At 41.1% G+C, this 18630-nt stretch overlaps 1 protein-coding gene across 5 annotated transcripts in view; it reads right to left on the bottom strand.

Annotated features, from left to right (window-relative positions):
• ZNF608 (zinc finger protein 608) overlaps positions 1–9805 on the bottom strand; it is a 195642-nt gene extending 185837 nt beyond the window's left edge. The window contains exons 1-2 of one of the 5 annotated variants that reach the window (XM_033928993.1): positions 7518–8004; positions 5834–6826 (exon numbers count right to left, since the gene is read on the bottom strand). In XM_033928993.1, the coding sequence (XP_033784884.1) occupies positions 5834–6577 (744 nt within the window). In that variant the 5' untranslated portion in view covers positions 6578–6826; positions 7518–8004. Of the gene's footprint in view, positions 1–5276; positions 5328–5833; positions 6858–7517; positions 8005–9626 lie in introns of those variants that run through there. The other 4 variants (XM_033928992.1, XM_033928991.1, XM_033928994.1 and 1 more) reach the window with 4 other exon arrangements.
• Positions 9806–18630: the final 8825 nt, after the last annotated feature.

Genomic DNA, 18630 nt, shown 5'->3' with positions numbered 1-18630 from the left:
AAGTATTTCTTTTTTCTTTTTACAAGCAATATTCATCTTCTAAATTTCATTTTAAGAGTGGAAAACAGGAACAGATGGCTCTTTTTATGCCGCTTCAGTCTGGTTACTGAACAATTCTGTGCTTACAGGAAAACACCTCTCTGTAGCTACAGGAGATTCCTGCTTAGCATATTTAATATACATTTCATTTACAGAATTATAAATCCCTATATTTGAAAAACATTCTTGATGTAGCTCTACTTAGAGCAATACTGAAGTGAAGTAGTAGAATATGAAGAATGTGTTTCACCTTAATTAAAGCAAAACTACTAATATCCTAACCAACAGTTCTCAGTAGAGAATTCTCTTTCTCTTAAAAACTCCATATAAAACTACTTGGTTTCAATGCTACACTAGCCACCCACAGGACTTTCAATAGACAGACTGGTCATACATACTCTGAGGTCAATAGGTTCTTACAGAAAGCTTTCATTGGCCAAAGGGCAGCAACTCTTCATCCAACTCAAAAAGCACTGTCACACTCCAAGACAAACATTAAGAATCCTTAGCTGTGCTTAATAGATATCCATAATTAGCAATGTTTTCAACAGCTTTCAAAACTGCTTGCTGTCAAACAACAATACAACTAATTATAGAAAATGACCTTTATCCATCAGGTCACATGGGAAAAACAATCCATCTTATATTTAAATAAGGCAGAGGTGCAAGGTTCCTAGAATTTCCCTGCTGCAGGGTTAAAAACTGAAAAAAAGACAATAAAATGGATGGTTCATTTTCACATAGATTGACTAAATAGCAAGCAGAAATTAGGCCCTCCAGAAAACACAGGGAACACCTGCAAGAAAAGTAATTAAATATCAGATTTTAAGAAAAGCATTCTGATGAATAGCTGTGTTGATCATTAGCAGAAAAATTGACTAAAGAGGCTACTGGTACCTGGTATAGAAATCAATTTACTGATGACGTGATCACATGTCCTCAAAAGCTTGTTTCTCAAAAACTCTGTAAGCTGCCCTCAGATGAACTCTCCTTGACTGAGCTGTTTAGAATACCTGGATGACTGATTTCAGATCCAATTATTTTTTAAAAATACATTTTTGCCTTAATAGCACTGATCTTCAGATTAAGGTACTGCCAGGTTACCTACTGTTTAATTTGCATTATAGTCAACAAGGTGGCAAAGTAGGCGTCTTTTCAACCAAATGATCAAGTCTTTATTCAAAAATAGGTAGTCCCAACAAGAATCCCAGTTTCGGCGTATAGTGTACGCCTTCCTCAGATTATCTTCACTAGCGTGTTTGGACTTAGTATCCACCAGCCAAGTGTCCCCTGAGGTAGGCGGACACTATACGCCGAAATTGGGATCCTTGGCAGGGGTGTCCAATGTCGGTCCTCGAGGGCCGCAGTCCAGTCGGGTTTTCAGGATTTCCCCAATGAATATGCATTGAAAGCAGTGCATGCAAATAGATCTCATGCATATTCATTGGGGAAATCCTGAAAATCCGTCTGGACTGCGGCCCTCGAGGACCGACATTGGACACCCCTGTTGTTGGGACTACCTATTTTTGAAAAGACTTGATTATTTAGTTGAAAAAAAGCCTACCTTGCCTTCTTGTTGTCCATCTACACTCTAAGGCGAGGTGTTCTCCTGTTTGCCTGTCTAAATTGCACTATAACCAGTCAAATGTATCCCAGTTCCTGGCCTGTTGTAAAGAGGGCATTCAGTACTATATCTAAACAATATTAATGTTTCACTTGATAATAATAAGTCAAAAGGACCCTTCTCACATGAACAAGTAAACTTCATGTTCAGACTTTATTCAAAGATATCTCTGGTAGTGTCAAAAAATGGCTTGCACAATTATATATAAGACAAATAATTTTATGTGCCAGCTTTATCCACACATTAAGGGAGTGGAGACTTTCATGGCATATTTGTGGTTTCTCTATAAAAGAAAATAGAACAGTCACTGATTTAATTAGACTTTATAAAATCTAATTTGCCATGTTTTACAAGACTTTCTGCAACAAGAAAACTAACAGCAACATGAAAAAGCTCTAAAGCCGATATTAAATAAAGGATGCTTTCTGTGAAAAACAATTCTTGGGAATATGTTCCAACAGATTTCAAAACAAAAGAGATAGTGTAAAATTGGCATATCAAGCACATCTGTCCAAAACTTTAAAAACAGATACATAACTAGAAATTTGCAATACACTCTAGGGGTCTCTGATTCAAATCTTTCGAATGGCTGCATATTATGACTTTTTTTTTTTTAATCAAAAACCTCATTCATTTATCTAGCAAATAAAGTTCTGCTATATGATCGCATACAGGATATGAATTTTAGAAAACTAATTCATCTGCAAATAGGCATGTAGATTCTCTTAATACATTTCATCTATATAGTCTTTAGTATTGTAATGTTTATCATGCCACTTCTTAGTGGGCTGACTTTGATTCACTTACATACCGCTTACTAAGTATTTTTTCAATATGCAAAAAAACTATCTAGTATAGAAAATTAAATGACCTTGGCAATTCAATCTTTATGTGCTCAAATTAATATTTAAGCTCTTTAGCACACATGAACTACCAGTTTTGTATTACTAATTCAGGAATTATCTTTAGCTCTGCACTAAGGGCTCCTTTTACGAAGGTGCGCTAGCGTTTTTAGCGCGCGCTAGCCGAAAAACTGCCGCCTGCTCAAGAGGAGGTGGTAGCGGCTAGCGCACGCTATTCCGCGCGTTAAGGCCCTAACGCGTCTTCCTAAAAGGAGCCCTAAATGTATAATGTATTGTTTAGATACAATTTTATTGAAACTTTTCAGCACCAAAGTTTTAAACTAAAAATTTCAACCACAACATACAACTAATTCTACACATAACTAATTCTATGCACATAATGGAGGTAAAGAAACAGTTGGAACTGAAAGCAGGAACTAGCTGAAAGATATATTCTTTTAGAAAGAGTACATTGAGAGATTAGCAGAATCTTTATTAATATTGTTTATGACTTGATTCACTAAGGGCCCCTTTTACAAAACCAGAATAGCGAGTCCTGGTGTGAATTGAATGGGCTGCATCGCTACCGCACTTTTTAAAAAGGGCCCTAAGTTCCCCCCACTCGCACCCTCACACATTATAGGAAGAAAGCCTCAATGAACCAGCTCCTATCATAAGCACTAAATGTAAGGAAAATGCTACCACCAATCATCTAGGAATAACTAAGAACCAAAACTTAATGTGTACTCAAAAGTTATTCTAAAATCTCTCTCAATTCATTCACTTTACACACCATCTTTTCTATCTAAAGCAGGGGTGTCCAACCTGCGGCCCGAGGGCTGCATGTGGCCCCGTGAAGTATTTTGTGTGGCCCCGGTCAAGGGCGATGCAGTGTTTTCCTCTGCTGCCCCCGGGTGTTTACTGTTTTGCCGGCTCCCTCCTCTGTCTTGCTACAGTGTTTGCGCATTTGTGCGACCCCAGAAACATTTTTTTCGGCCAATGTGGCCCAGGGAAGCCAAAAGGTTGGACATCCCTGATCTAAAGAGAGAAAAGAACAACAACAAAAAGATCCTGAAGTAACCACACCAATCTCTAATCTCTGTTGCCATGGCAGCAGCCATTGAGATACTGAAATGTACAGATTGCCAGCTAAACAAAATTGTTGAATGTGAACATTTGGCTGGGAGATTAAAAGGCTAAGGGGGATGTAAAAAGGGCAGTACCTCCCACATTCCAAGGAGCCACTGAATCCAATCAAATGGCTCTGACTCTTTAACCACAGCTATTGTGAAGACAGGATTAGGGCAATTTATCTAGAAAGATAAAACAGATTAAAGAACTGCAATTTGAAGACTGCTGGCAACAAAAGTAAATGATGGCTGTATTGTAAGTTAATAGGAACAACCATAGGATATAAAACTTTCCTAAATAACCTAAATAAAACTACAAATTCACATTTACAGCCTGCTAAAACTTATTAAACCTTCAAACACCTTATTTTCAGTTCCCATTATCCCCTTCTTTAGACCCTCTATCCCAAATGCCAACCTGGACAGCACTAGGAAACTCTCACCAAATCTGAGGGAAATCCAAAATGATCCCTCTGTGTCATTCTTTAATTATTACAGATATTGGTAATTTGCAAAAATAAAGCGGAAAAAAGGTCCCAGATCAAGGCCACAACAGAAGTCTTCAATCTTCCATTCCAGTTATAATGGAAAGGAGAGAGGGGAGGGGGGGGGGAGAGCTCAAAATAAGTTCTAGGTCAGAGATCTGACATGACCTAGCAGAAAATCACCACTAGATAAGGGTTACCACCAGCACTGTCTTTCCTTCCTCTCCAGAATTGTGGTCCCCATGGCACATCTAATCCTCAGACACCCCTGACAGATGACAAATTTACTTGGGACAGGTGTTTGTGTGGTTACTATTTTTAAGAATGTACAGTATATAGAATAATACTAAAGACTCAAAATATTGCCAATAAATAAATGCTCATAGAATCAGTCATATGTGTAAAACGCTACTGCATCCAAGCGTTATAGAATCTTACATATTAATATGAGTTAAAAAAAAAAAATCATTAGGAACTATCAAAGTGTGTGACTTTGTACATGAGTAGCAAAACACATAACTGACTGCTTTATGTTCAGCTTGGCAACAACTCCCTGCCACAGAATTATCAGTTCACCTGTAACTGCAATTACTTTTTCCTTGTTTAGGATGACAAGAAGAGCAAGCCATTTAGAAACACTTCAGAACAATCATGTCATCAACCAAGCATGAATGAAAGCAGTTTTGTGCAGTGGAGAGGGGGGAAGGTCTGCATCACAAGAGGTAGAAATTCATTTGACCCTTAATTGTGGCCCAACAATAGCCCCTCCCCTCCTCCCCAGGTCTCCAGAGAAACCTTATGGCCTTTGAATAACCACTAGCACACAACCCGCCCGAATGCACAGCAACAATGGGCCAGGCTCAAACCAGTTCTCTCCCTTTTAAACACCTGATTTGTTCACAGCACATTTCCAGCTACTTAACATTCACGTTCCAGCCAGAGCGCAGCCAAGAGCAAGCGCTGCATTCCTTGAAAGGCTACTCTCTCTTGTTTCAACTCTTAACAGATCATTTATTTTTTTATTCCCGGGAAGGGGGGGGGAGAGGGAAGGAGGTTGGGCGATGTGACTCCAGAGCCACATGCAGCGCTCCCCTCCCCCCCCCCCCCCGGGAGGAGGAAGAGGAGGCGGGTTACTGTAAAAGCGCTGTGCTCTCACCGCCTGTTTATACACTCGGCTCAAAGCTGCTGCCATGCGCCAAGTCTCCCCCCTTCAATTTTCCCAACTCCACTCTTTATTCAGGGCCACATATATCAAGCCCTCCCCCTTCCCGCTTCTGCTATGCGAAAAGTAAAGGCAAAGCTGCTGAGCACCCCTCCCCCTCCCCGGAACGTTACAGTATTTGAACTGATTCGGCGGGTTCTAGTGGGGGGGGGGAGTGGGGGCTGGAGGGGGGTCCGGCCGTTAAATCTCTTCTTATAAAAAGCTAAGGGAGGGGTGAAATTGCCGGTACTTTATGCACATAGCAGTGAATTAAAAAAAAAAAAAAAGCATGCATAAACAAATAAAGTAACCCCCCCCCCCCTCCTTCCCCTGATAGGCTGCAATTAGAGTAGGAAAAGGCAAAGGAAAGCCTCCATTTACAGCTAACAACCACCTTAAAAAAAAAAAAGAAAAGCAAAGCACATAATTTGAAAAAGAAAGCCACAAGAGCCGGGGCTAAAGGTTGCAGGCTCTACAGGTCTGGGAGGGGGAGGGGACCAGCTCGCTCCTACCTTGTCCGCTTTCAGCTTCTTGATGCGCCGGTGGCTCTCCTCCTCCTCCTCGTCCTCCTCTTCCTTTTTGGCTAAGATACAGTTCCCCATTAGCCCCTGCGGCTCGGTCAGGCTCTGGGCCGCCACGTCCCCGGCCAGGCTGCCGCACTGATAGGGGCCCTTGGCGCTCCCGTAGCCGAACAGGTGTGGCCCCGCGGCCGCGGGCCCCAGGTCGTGTTTGCCGCTCTCCTTCCTGGCTTTGGCCGCGGCCTCCCTCTCCCTCTTGGAGCCGCGGCCGCCCTGCGCCTTGGCGGCGCTCTTGGCCTGGCCCACCCCGTTGGCCTGGTGGTGGTGGGCGGCCAGCGTGGGGCTCATGGCCGCCGGGTGCACTTCCTGCCGCTTGCCGCCGCCGATCTCGGGGATGCCGTAGAGGGCGGCGGAGGGGGGCAGCGCCTTGGCGGCCTCCTTGCCCGCTTTGCTGCGCCTGGCCTTCGACTTGCTGCCGCCGCCGCCGCCCGCCTCCTTGTGGTGGGCCCCCGGGGGCGGCACGACGACGGCCGCGAATTTCAGGCCCTCGGCCCCGCCGCCCTCCTTGGCGCTCACGCCCGAGTGGCTCATCTCAAATTTCTGTCGGTCCTTCTCCAGGTCGGCGTCCAGGTCGATGATCAGATTGCCCACGCCGATCTCCCAGTCATCGCCGCTGTCATAAGCATCCACCGCGTTGGGATCCACACCTTTCCCTGCCGTGGAAGTGCTCAATGACATCCTGAAGGCGAGATCTCTGTCATCAAAAGCCGAGGAACTTTTCTTTGGAGATGCGGGGACATTCGTTTTGCTTGGTGTGGGTCGATTATTTTGTATTTCTCCCTCAAAAAAAAAACAACAACAACAAAAAAAAAATCCAAGTCAATTTGTTTCTTTCTTGGTTTTCCCCCTTTTTTTTTTAAACTTGAGGGTTTTGTAGGGGTGAGAGTTTGTACATCCTTTGGGTCAGTCCAGGTCCACCACCGCCTCCTGTGGGGGGGAAAAGTCGAATAGTTCTTGGCTGGGTATTATAAGAATGTAATGAGATTAATAGAAGATAATAAATCATTGAATATTTTACACTCTTAATATGGGTTACTTAAAAAAAAAAAAAATCAAGGCAATTACAATAGCATAACTGAAAAACATATTGTATAACCCTTCCCGCATACATAATGTCCCAGTGATCATCACGGATACTGAAAATATAAATATCCCAACATCACATTACTATAAATTTAACCGTCACTTTAGTTAATAATCTGGGTCAGGGATCTGTACTCGTATCTTATATATATGTATATATGTATATAGTTCTCTAAAATATTTAACTGTTTTTCCAAGAGAAAATGCTGTTTTATCTGAAAATATTTAAACTCAGTGAAAAGGTAGCATGTCTTTTTTTTGTTGTTTGTTTTTTAACAAGTGCCTAAGAAAAACCCTGCCGCTAAGTAGTTATGTGATCTGAGGTCAGAGCATTGCTCAGTATGTTAAATATAGTATTACTGACTGTGCAGGAAACTGATTAAGACATACACTTTAAGCGATCTGCACCAAGGTGGCCTCAGTGACCGCAAATGAGCCTGTGTTTTGAGAAAGATCAGTTGAAAATCATTTTTTAAAGGCAATGGCTTCATTTTTCAGAAGGGCTGATTGTTCAAACATAGCATAGATCGCTTACCTTTTAAGCTTTTATCATATATTTGGATGTTAATTAGACCAGCAAATTAAATTCCAGTTTCCACTCGACTCAGCAGCAACTCTGTGCCTCATTTTACTTAAAACACCATTAACGAGCATGGAAAACCCAAGTGCATTGATGTATCTCAACACATATATCCCCCTTCAGCCATTCGCAGCTGCATTCCTCTTTTGTTTTTTTCTTTCTTAGTTTCTTTCCTTCCAGAATTTACAGACGACTATTGTTTCACAAGCAGAACAAAAAGCATCAAGGTGGATGACTGATCCAAAAGTGTTAATGAAAGTCTGAAGCATAGCACCGAAATAGCAAGAAAACATAAACATAATGATACCAAAGAAAGTTTTTTTTTTCTTCCTTTTCCAACTCCACGTTTCGCCTTCAGCCAGAGTTCTCGAGGGCTATCCTGATCAGTAAAGTAATGATCCCATGAAGTAAACCTACAGGCGTCCGGTTGTAACAAGACAAAATGTGCTAACACCGGGATAAATTAGTGAGAGAGAGAGAGAGAGGGAGGAAAAAAAGGAAGCATGGATTCAAAATGTGGACTGGATTCAGCCTGCTGCTAATCTGGTTTTGGCATTTCCCCTCTGCCTTCCTGACAAATCTGATTTCTTGTACGTGAGGATGGAGGAGGGGAAACGAGAGGGGGAAAAAAAAAACAGTGGGAGTCGGGATAATCGCTGATCTGATAAACCTTTTACCAAAACAATTTGAAATGTGTTCAACAAAATTGAAGCAGTTTCAACAGAGGAACAAAATATATCCTCCCCTCCCCCCCTTTTAATGTTTCAAATTAGCGTAGTGTAATCGAAAAGGAGAGAAAAAAAAATTACAGCACATGTCGATCGGCTCTGTTGTAATTAAGCTCCACACAGATAAGAAAAACTGTAGGACAGGATTTCTTTTTAATTCAGATTGTTTCATCGAACCCTACATCTTTCTCATTTCTTCCTTCCCTTGTTTGTTTTATCTCCCCCCCCCCCCTAAACCTATCAAACGGTCTAGAAGCTCCCTTAATATTTTTAATTAGCTGCCGTTTCCGAGCTAAAATGCTATAATGAATAGTTCATGGATTGGAAGTACAGCATGGTTTGTTAGAAATGCATGGAGTCGGGGGGGATGGGAGAATCTGCAACAACCAACCACCTAAAAGCAGCTATTTTGTTACAGTTCAAGCCTTCACATCACGTGAGGATCAAGGGCTCAATTGGTTGTCGTGAGAACAAAAATGGGTGACAGGCGTATCAAGAAAATACTGATCTGGTCTTTAAAAACATTTCTTTAAGATCCATTTTTTCCCCTTTTGCTGGCAAGACTACAAGTTCTGAATGGGAAACATTTTCTCTGAGGCTGCACCTCCTGAAGCTAGAAAAAAAAAAAAAAAAACAACAACCAGAAAGTGAATGTGCAGATAATCTCGTCGAACAACATATGCTTTTCCAAAGGAATACCTTATAAAACCTTTCCCCAAGTTAGCTCCGATTTGTAGTTGCCTAAAAGACGTTTCTTCTTTGCAGCTCGAGCTTAAAAAAAAAAAAAGGAAAGAAAAGAGCTATTTGAAAGCTTCCGAGCCAGCTGAGTTATGCTATAAGAAACTAGACTTTTATGTTCATTGCCACAATAAACAGTGTAGGCGTCGCTGTTAAGTTTGAAATAATTGGTGCCATAAGAGGTGTTAAGAGAAAATCGTGATTCCTTTCTGCAGTAGCTTTAGATTTTTTTGTTAAGTGCGGATCCTAACGAACTGCAGTAGTAGCGGCTCCCTTCAGGGAGGGAAGGAGAGTGGAGAATATTTACACTAGCCTGTAATTGTGTCAGTTTTATTTTTCCCCTTGGTTAGCAAAAACCAAAGTCAATCTGCCTTGAACGCCCCGAGTGCACCGTCAAGCATGATTTGTGGGAGAGGCTATCCATGCTCACCCTCAACTTAATATTCCTCATAACTCAAATCTTCTCCAGGCTAAAACCAGATAAACTAGTAAGTCCTTTATTTTATTTTTTTTTCATCATCCGCACAATTCTTAACACTGCCCTTAGATTAAAACGAAATAAGTCAAAGTGCCAAACACACCACACAACCGTACTTACGATCTGCATTGGATCGAGTTGACCTTTTCCTTCTAAGTGCATTGAGTGTGTTTTGTTGATTATTATTATTTCTTCAACAGTTTTTTTTTTATTGCAGAAAAAAACAACGCAAATTTAAACCCTCTTTTGACTAGGGAGGGGGGGGGAACCCCCAAACATAAGCTGCTTACTGCTATACTGAAAAATCAGAACTGAAAGAGAGGGAGAGAACAGCAGTCTCTACCTGAAAAGACTTTTCTTTGTTCCCAATGCCCTTTCGGATCTGACCAATCAGAGGCCAGCTTTTATGAAACCGAGCTTTGTGATTGGCCCTCTAGTTCTCTGTTGGAAAGGGGGGCTCGAGAGAAAGAAAAGAGAGCTCTCGCCACAGTTCTACACTTACACACAGAAGGGAAAGGCTGCTTTATTTTACAAGTGAGCTTTCCACACAGTAAGATCAAGGAACCTCCTGCAGCAAGTGGCAACAAGACAAATCAGCTTTCCATTCCTATTACAATCACCTCTCCTAAAATGCCATTCCGGAAGAAGAAAATACCACCAGTTCATAGACAGACAATTGCAAAAGGACCCTTAATTTTAGCAGCAGAAGCTAGCAAATTGAATTCTGAGTTTTGACTGTAGCAATTTCCACGTATGCTCTGCATTAGAGCGTTGCACGCTTGCTGCTTGGATATTCGACTGCATTGTGCTTCAGTAATCATTATTGTTTAATGCACTACAGATTGACGCAGGTTGCTTGAACACGTTCTACTTTTCTTAATTGGTGGCTGAATAAGTGAATTTTAATTTCTTGAGTTATTGTGCGATATCTAACATTTAGTTACAGTCTGTTGATTTACTGTGATCAGTGGACTGTGAATGCAAGGAAATAATTTAAATCTGGTTTTTTTTTTTGTTTGTTTGTTTTGGGGGGGGGAGTGGGAAAGAGGGAACATATTCTGTTCCATGCTTTGCAAACCATCTCAAAGTCACACAGCATTTTTGATTTGGGAGTCAATTCATGTGTCATAGATAGAACAAGTTAAACACGTTGAAAGATGAACATTTTTTTTTCGCTTGAATTGACCAGGCTAACAAATACAAACAGACTCCTGCAGAGAACAGTTACCAATAGCAACGCAAATATTTTGACTTTTAGATGACACTTTTAAGACATTCCATTTTGGTTTAGTGTGCTACACATATTGAATACTTCTAATTACAAAGGAATCGAGTTCATAATGGACCAGGCCTGAGCTGCACTGCAATATGACCGGCACATAATAATTATTTAAGTTATAAATATGTGGTTGCAGTTATTTGCCTCAAAACTTGCATATTTGCTTATTTATATTAGCAATGCTGTGAAGTAGTTAAAGCCTGGAAAATAATAATTTTACTAGCTTGGGACAATATATATACTGTATATTTTTCAAACTGAGCAGATTGCTGCAAATAAATATGTTTATACTGTACTTCAAGGGAATAAACTCGAATTTGACAGTCATATTATTAAAGTATCAGTTGCTAGATGGTAAGTGGTCTGAGCTGATATTCAGTGCAAACAAGCATATTTTCATTGGTACACTTTACCAGTAATAGCAAATAGTCACTTCTTTTTTTTTTCCCCCCCAAACCATAATGTCATAGTTCAAAGGGGCGAGTGGAGCAAACAGGATTAACATTCATTTTTCTTAGTGTTATGGCAGCAAATATAAGTAATTGAAGCAACGAGACTGACTCATGCTATAAGGCCAGTTCCCGATGAACTGAGTCGCTGCCTCTTAGCTACGATTATATAAGAAGGTCCTGCCATCTTAATTTTACAGAACTTGGCAGTATCTCAGCTCTAGGAAGGCCATATGAGAACTTAACTCTCCAAAACTCTCCTTTTCAGGGGCTAAACCTTAAAAGATCCACCTAAACATAGCAGACAACTGAGCAAGTTTATCTCCTTGCATAATAAACAGTTTAGAGTTAAGTCTTAATGGGAGTGTGTATCAATAAACTTGAAAGCTCGCTGGTTTATAAATTGCATTCATTGTATGAGACAGTGACTGGTACCCCCCAAGCAAAGGACAAAGGATTCTACTGAAAATCTGTAATGCAAATAATCGCTATTATTTTTCTTTGACCCAATGTCAAGAATGAATGCATCTGTTCTACTTTCCTCTTGCACTCGATTGCAGAAAATAAATTAAAAAAAAACAAAAATCCACTGATTCTGAGCCTTTGTCGTGACCAAACCAACACTTTGCTATATTTGCTCCTGGTTTCTGTCTTTAAAGCGGTATCATAAATGAAAAGGGAGAAAAGCAATGAATTAAAAAAATAGCGAACAATAAGTTACAGGTATTCATTAAGGCATGCAATGAAGTATAATTACTTTCTAATTCTGAGTTGTTATAGTGACTGGATCATATAAGCTTTATTGCTTTTAGATTTCTAGCGAGCAGAAAAAAAAAATCAGCAAAATTGAATTAACAGGGTTGACCAATCCTATTCAACTCCACTAAAAAACACAAGCACTGTAAATAATGATAGCCATTACACATTATATCTATAATCCTCTCCATGCCCACCCAACATTTTATCATTAAAGGTAAAAGAAAAAAAAAGGTTATTTCTTACTAAATCTAGGGGGCTCCTTTAACAAAGCCACGCTAGCGAGTTTAACGCACGTGACTTTTCAACATGCGCTAAACCCTGCGCTGGCTGAAGAACTACCGCCTGCTCAAGAGGAGGCGATAGCGGCTAGCGCGGCCGGCGGTGTAGCATGCACGATTACACGCGTTAAACCGCTAAAGCGCCTTCGTAAAAGGAGCCCTAGAGGTTCCTTTTATAAAGCCGCGCGTGACTTTTCATCATGCGCTAACCCCGCGCTGGCCGAAAAACTACCGCCTGCTCAAGAGGAGGTGGCAGCGGCTAGCGCGGCCGGCGGTTTAGTGTGCGCTATTACGTGCATTAAACCGCTAACGCGCCTTCGTAAAAAGGAGCCCTAGGTGCTAGTTTTTCACATTGCAGCTACAAAGGTAATACCAACTTCTGATGACAGATCCTGCATTGGCGTTTTTAAGTAGGCATTTTACAGATTTGGGTAATAGCTGTGATTTTCCAAAATTTGTTTGGACACGTTTCTCTTGGGGTTATTTTTTTTTTTGCCTACAAAATTATAGTGATTTGCACGTTATTACAGCGAGGAGACATTGTATTTAGCAGAGAGAGGGGGGAAGGGTGTTTTTCTAGGAACAGATCTGCTGTGGTCAGCACATAATTTCAGTCTGAAGAAAACTGCTTGTGAATGGCTGTTCTGTTAGCTAACCAAGGACTGCTGACTGCTAGAGAGGTTGCAACTAAATCCTTATGTTTGCATGTGTTCATTCTCACCATTTAGACAGTACCTTCATCTCCTGTGGACAACACATCTAGTCTATCAGCCGGACCAGAATGCAAAAAAAACCTTTTATGAAAGTGTAAGGAAAACTGTAGTTTAATAACAAGACATCTAATAAGAAACAATTGTGTAGTGTTCATTTACAGGCATGTGGGAGTTACTCTGTCCCCAGCAGGCTGGAATGTCATCATTATAAACAAAGACATGAGGGTTCAACATAGTTTTCACCCGCCTCTGCCTTGTGTTCAAGGATACCAAATACCTACTAACGTAAAAACATAATAGCCCAAGCTGTTTTTTTTTCTAGACTATGTTTCTGAGAAAACCTTAAGTTTCTGTACAATCCCTAGCCTAGACCCTAATTTAAACTCCTGACGTGTGCACACTGCAGAAGCATGAAGAAAGTCAGCAAAATACTGATATTTAATCAAAAAGACGTGTAATCCCCCGCCCCCCAACCTATTTTGATGTTGTGGCTGTTTAAAATCCAATATTCTTTTTCGGTCTACTGGAAATGTATAAAAGGCATGCAAAAAACAAAACAAAAAAAAAACCCCTTACATTTGGAAGCTGTTTAATATTCAAAACGTAGAGCAATGGAGTTTGTTATATGTTTAATCTCTGAGGTATTAAAATCCACTTAGACTAGGCTGCGTTGTTTGTTTTCGAGGCTGTAATTTGAAACGAGACCACCAGTACGTAGTAAAACAACATGCCATGTATACACAGTACAGATGTGCAATAACAGCAGGAAAGCAGCAGTCTTGCTTCGTTTGGTTTGCTTTTCTTCCTCTGCAGAGCCCTTACGTTTTCTATTTAAAGAGCTAGTTGAAGCCCAGAGTCCTTCAGCCAATCATAATTATGGAAATATGGTATTATGCCTTATCATTGGCTGATTCTCGGGGCTGCAACATTCCAGTCTCTGGAGCTTTGTACTGCGCTGGCCTCACGTCTGGTTCCCAAGAGAGACAGACCATTCCCTTTTCCCACCTCCATCCTTGCACAGTGCTGCATGTTAATGATTTCTGATTGTTATACTGAGCCTGTAAGAAGTGTTTGATTCAGGACACAATAGAACATCATCTAACCGATGTGAACAGTCACTTTTCCAGAGCGCTGCTTGCAGGGAAATAAGGATTTTATGAGTGGTACTAAAGTCAAGTAATAAAGCTACCATTTTGCCAGGGAGCGCAGTGCTTTTTTTAAAAAAAAAATAAAAATAATAATACAGTATACTAGATTTATTTAATATTCTTTCCTGCAGCATTTAAAACTTTAACAATTGAAGGACTAGACATGTGGATACCAGCCCCAAACATAAAATTGCACAATAGTTTAAATGCACAAGTCATAGGAGCCTTCTCTGTGGATGCATAACCCCCTCCCCCCATATTTAACAAATTCATTGACTGTGTACAGGAAGAGGTAATTTCTATTGAGTTCAACATCTCCAATAATTTTGGAAAAGCTGGTTCCTATGCCACAAGTTGCAAGATACAGCAGTACTCTACAGAAAGATAGTCAAATGCATGTACATACAATATTTGAATTTCTTATAATCCCTATGAAGATTTTTGTTTCTGTCCCAATGATTTGACTTCTGATTCTCCATATAGCTTTGCTCACATTTTCATATTTTCTTTGGACTATCAATAGTATTGTGTAGAACAGGGGTCCCCACACTTTTTTGGCTTACAAGCTACTTTTAAAATGACCAAGTCAAAATGATCTAAGAACAATAAAATTTAAAAAACACACAAAGCACACTGTACGCAGAGAAAATGTTAATTATCATTTGTATTCAGGGGTTTTTTTTTCCAGACGTCAAGGCAGATGACACTAAAATATGCAACGTCACCTTAGTAACAACTATACAAAAATAGATAAATATACCCCCTCCCCTTTTACTAAACCACGATAGCGATTTTTAGCTCATGGAGCTGCACTGAATGCCCCTCACAGCTCCCGACGCTAAAAAAAACACTATCGCGATTTAGTAAAAGGGGGGCCAAAGTGCAAAATATAGACAGCAGATATAAATTCTCAAAACGGACACATTGTGATCACTAAATTGAAAATAACATCATTTTTCCTACCTTTTTGTCTGGTGATTTCATGAGTCTCTGGTTGCACTTCCTTCTTCTGTAAATCCAATATTTCTTTTTTTCTGCCTTTCTTTCTTTCTGCCCCCTCCCCTTTTCTTTCTGTCTCTCTTTCTTTCTCTCTCCCCCTGCCCCCTCTTTATTTCTGTCTTTCTCTCTCCCCCTGCCTGCCTGTCTTTCTTTCTCTCTCCCCCTGCCCCCTTCTTTATTTCTATCTTTCTTTCTCTCTCCCCCTGCCCCCAAGCCATCACACCAATTTCCACTTCCACGATTCTTTCTCTCTCCCTACCCCCCCCCCTTCAGCCACCATGCTAATTTCTCCCTGCTTCCCCAAGCCAGGTCTGGCATGTACAAACGCCAGGCCCAGAAGTCATCACCTCCGACATCAATTCAGACGTCAGAGAGGAAGTTCCAGGCCAGCCAGGCAGCGATTGTCTGGCCCAGAACTTCCTCTCTGACGTCAGAATTGACGTCGGAGGTGAAGTCTTGTGGGTCCGGTGCTTGTACACACCTGGCCTAGCTCGGGGAGGCAGGAAGAACAAGATCATAAAGGCAATGTGATCGACTCATGTTGCCTTTGCGATCTACTGCCATCCCTGGTGTAGAAGGATGTAACCTGCACAAGGCAGCAGTTACAACCCATTGTACTGGTAGAGACTGACCAAAAACTGTTTTTATTTTTGGGTTTGTTTGTTTTTCAGATTTGGCTAACACTGAATCTGCCACCAAAACTATCTAACCACTCTCAGCTGAATCCAAAACTTCAACCAAAACTTACTGCTTGGTTTTGTGTGCTTAAATAACAAGAGAAAATGGCATTAGTAGTAGATTTATCTCCTGTTTTGTATTTAGTTAAAGGACAAGCATGATGTAGATTCTTACTAAAGTATAGTAAAGGAATCCAGACACTGGGCTACATTGTGGGCATTATACCAGCCTGTTGCACAATCCGGAATAAAAAAGCACATTGTCACTAGAAGTCATGGCAGCCATTTTGAGAGTAGAGCCAGCAGGAGCATAAGAACATAAGAGTTGCCATATTGGGACAGACTGAAGACCCATCAAGCCCAGTATCCTGTTTCCAACAGTGGCTATCCCAGGTCATAAGTACTGGCAAGACCCCAAGTCCATCTTAATAATGGCTTATGGACTTTTGTTTTACGAAATGATCCAAATCTTTTTTAAACCCTGCTAATTGCTTTCATTACATTCTCTAGCAATGAATTCCAGAGTTTAATTACACATTGAGTGAAGAAATATTTTCTCTGATTTGTTTTTGAATGTACTACTTAGTAGATTCATTATATGCCCCCTAGTCCTAATATTTTTGGAAGAGTAAACAAACAATTTACATCTACCCATTCCAGTCCACTCAGTATTTTAGAGATCTCTATCATATCTCCCTTGAGCCATCTCTTCTCCAGATTGAAGAGCCCTAGCCCACTTTAGTCTTTCCTCATAGGAAAGTCTTCCCATCCCATTTAATCATTTTCGTCACCCAAGGGCATTATAATGTTCTCATCTTTGTATACCGTTTTTTTCCTGATAATTCCTAACATTTTATTTGCTTTCTTAGCTGCCACTGAGCTGAGGGTTTCAACGTATCCTCAACAATGACACCTAGATCATTATATTTGTTGTGTGTTTTTGTTTGCCATTGCGAGAATGTTGGAGCTTGAATTCGAGCAATGAACAAACACTAGGGACTCCTTTTATGAAGCTGCGTTAGCGGTTTAATGCGCGTAATAGCGCGCGCTAATTTGCCGGCTGTGCTAGCCACTGCCGCCTCTTCTTGAGCAGGCGGTAGTTTTTCAGCTAGCGCAGGGGTTAGCGAGCGCTAAAAAGCTGCGTGCGTTAAAGCCGCTAACGCGGCTTCGTAAAAGGAGCCCTAAATTTCTTGTTAAACTTGGCAAGAGTGGAAGTGAAATCAGGGACATGTTAGTCAAGTTTATGGGGATATTGCCATGAAGTGTACAAATGGATTAAACGTTTTTCTTAGAAGAGAGAAAGCATCACTGATGAAGAAAGGTCAGTAATGAGCAGAACTGACAAAAACATTGTAAAAATTCATCAAATTGTGCATTAAAATCATTGACTGTGAGGAGCATAGCAGACCAAGTAAACATTGATAGAGAAAGAGGAAAATCTTAACTGAAAATCAACACTCAACATGCCTGTCCTCTATGCTCCCTCCATGCACTGCATCTCTTCTGTATTCCTGTCCCCTCTTACCTAGCTTGTTCCTTCTCTTTTTCCCTCCTCCTGTTCTCCCCACCTTAAGTCCAGCATCTCTCTCTCTCTCATTCCATCCCTCCCTCCATTGGTCCAGCATCTCCACCTGCCGCAGGTTCTGCTCTCTCTATATCTTTTCTCTCTGCTCCTTCAATTTAACATTTCTCTTCTTCTCCCTCCCCTCATCTGGCCTCTCCCTCTATTCCCTCCATTCTCCCCTTTGCTCATTGAATCCAGAATTGCTCCCCTTTTCTTCCTCATTCTATCCTGAGTTTGCATGTCTCATTTGCACTCTCTTATCTCCCCTGTGGATCTGGCATGTCTCATTCACTATCCATATTTTATGGGTCCAGCATACTCTCTCCATTCTCTGCCTCTTCCATGGGTTCAGTATCTTTCCATCTACCTCATTTAACATCCCCCTGTTGCCCAGCAAACTTACTGTACAGCCGTCACGCAGCACAGCAATGCGGATGCAGACACACTGCTTCTGATTGGCAGATAGCATAATCCTCCTTCTTCTGTACCCCACCTCCTCTGGCACAACTTCCTGTGGGTGGGACATGGAAAAAAGAAGACTGTGGGGCTTGCTAATCAGAAACAGTGTGTCTGCATCACTGAGTGAGGGATGTAAGTCTGCAGGGCCTCAGGAGAGGGGTGTTGGGTGAGGCAGAGGGAAGGGTGAGAGCATGCCTTACCCATGAGCCAGAAATAATTTTATAACGAGGAGTAGCAAAGCAGGCAGTTCCTACCACTGAGTGGCCTTGGACATTTTGCTGTGCTCACTTTATGGTAGCTATGCCCCTGGTCTTTGTATGTAGCACACTTTAATTTAAGGCACACCATGGGCTCCTTTTACTAAGCTGTGCTAGCGGTTTTAGCGCGTGCTAGACGCTAATGCCAGCACTGAGCTGGTGTTAGTTTTTGGCACGTAGCACGGGATTAGTGCGCGCGGCAATGCAACGTGCGCTAAAAACTCTAGCGCACCTTAGTAAAAGGAGCCCTATGTGCAAAAACAGCATATTTTAGAAAAAGACATCCTATGGTTTACAGGAATTTGGGTCATGTAGATTGTGAGGGGCTTGTGTATTAATGGGAGTTAGAAACACCTGTTCTAAATGCATGTGAACACAGATGTATGCTAGGGCATATGCTAATGCAAACTATTTATAAATATGCAAACTATTTCTAATTATAATACTGCTTGCTAATATGGCCAAGTTCCACAAAAAATAAAAATATTACAGTGCATTATTAGTTATTAAGGCTGAAAGTATAATATTTAGGTCATGTCATA

This window comes from Geotrypetes seraphini, chromosome 1, assembly GCF_902459505.1.
Source record: "Geotrypetes seraphini chromosome 1, aGeoSer1.1, whole genome shotgun sequence".
Taxonomy (NCBI): Eukaryota; Metazoa; Chordata; class Amphibia; order Gymnophiona; family Dermophiidae; genus Geotrypetes; species Geotrypetes seraphini.
Note: the sequence above shows the minus strand (reverse complement) of the source record. Positions and strands in the feature narration are given on the sequence as shown.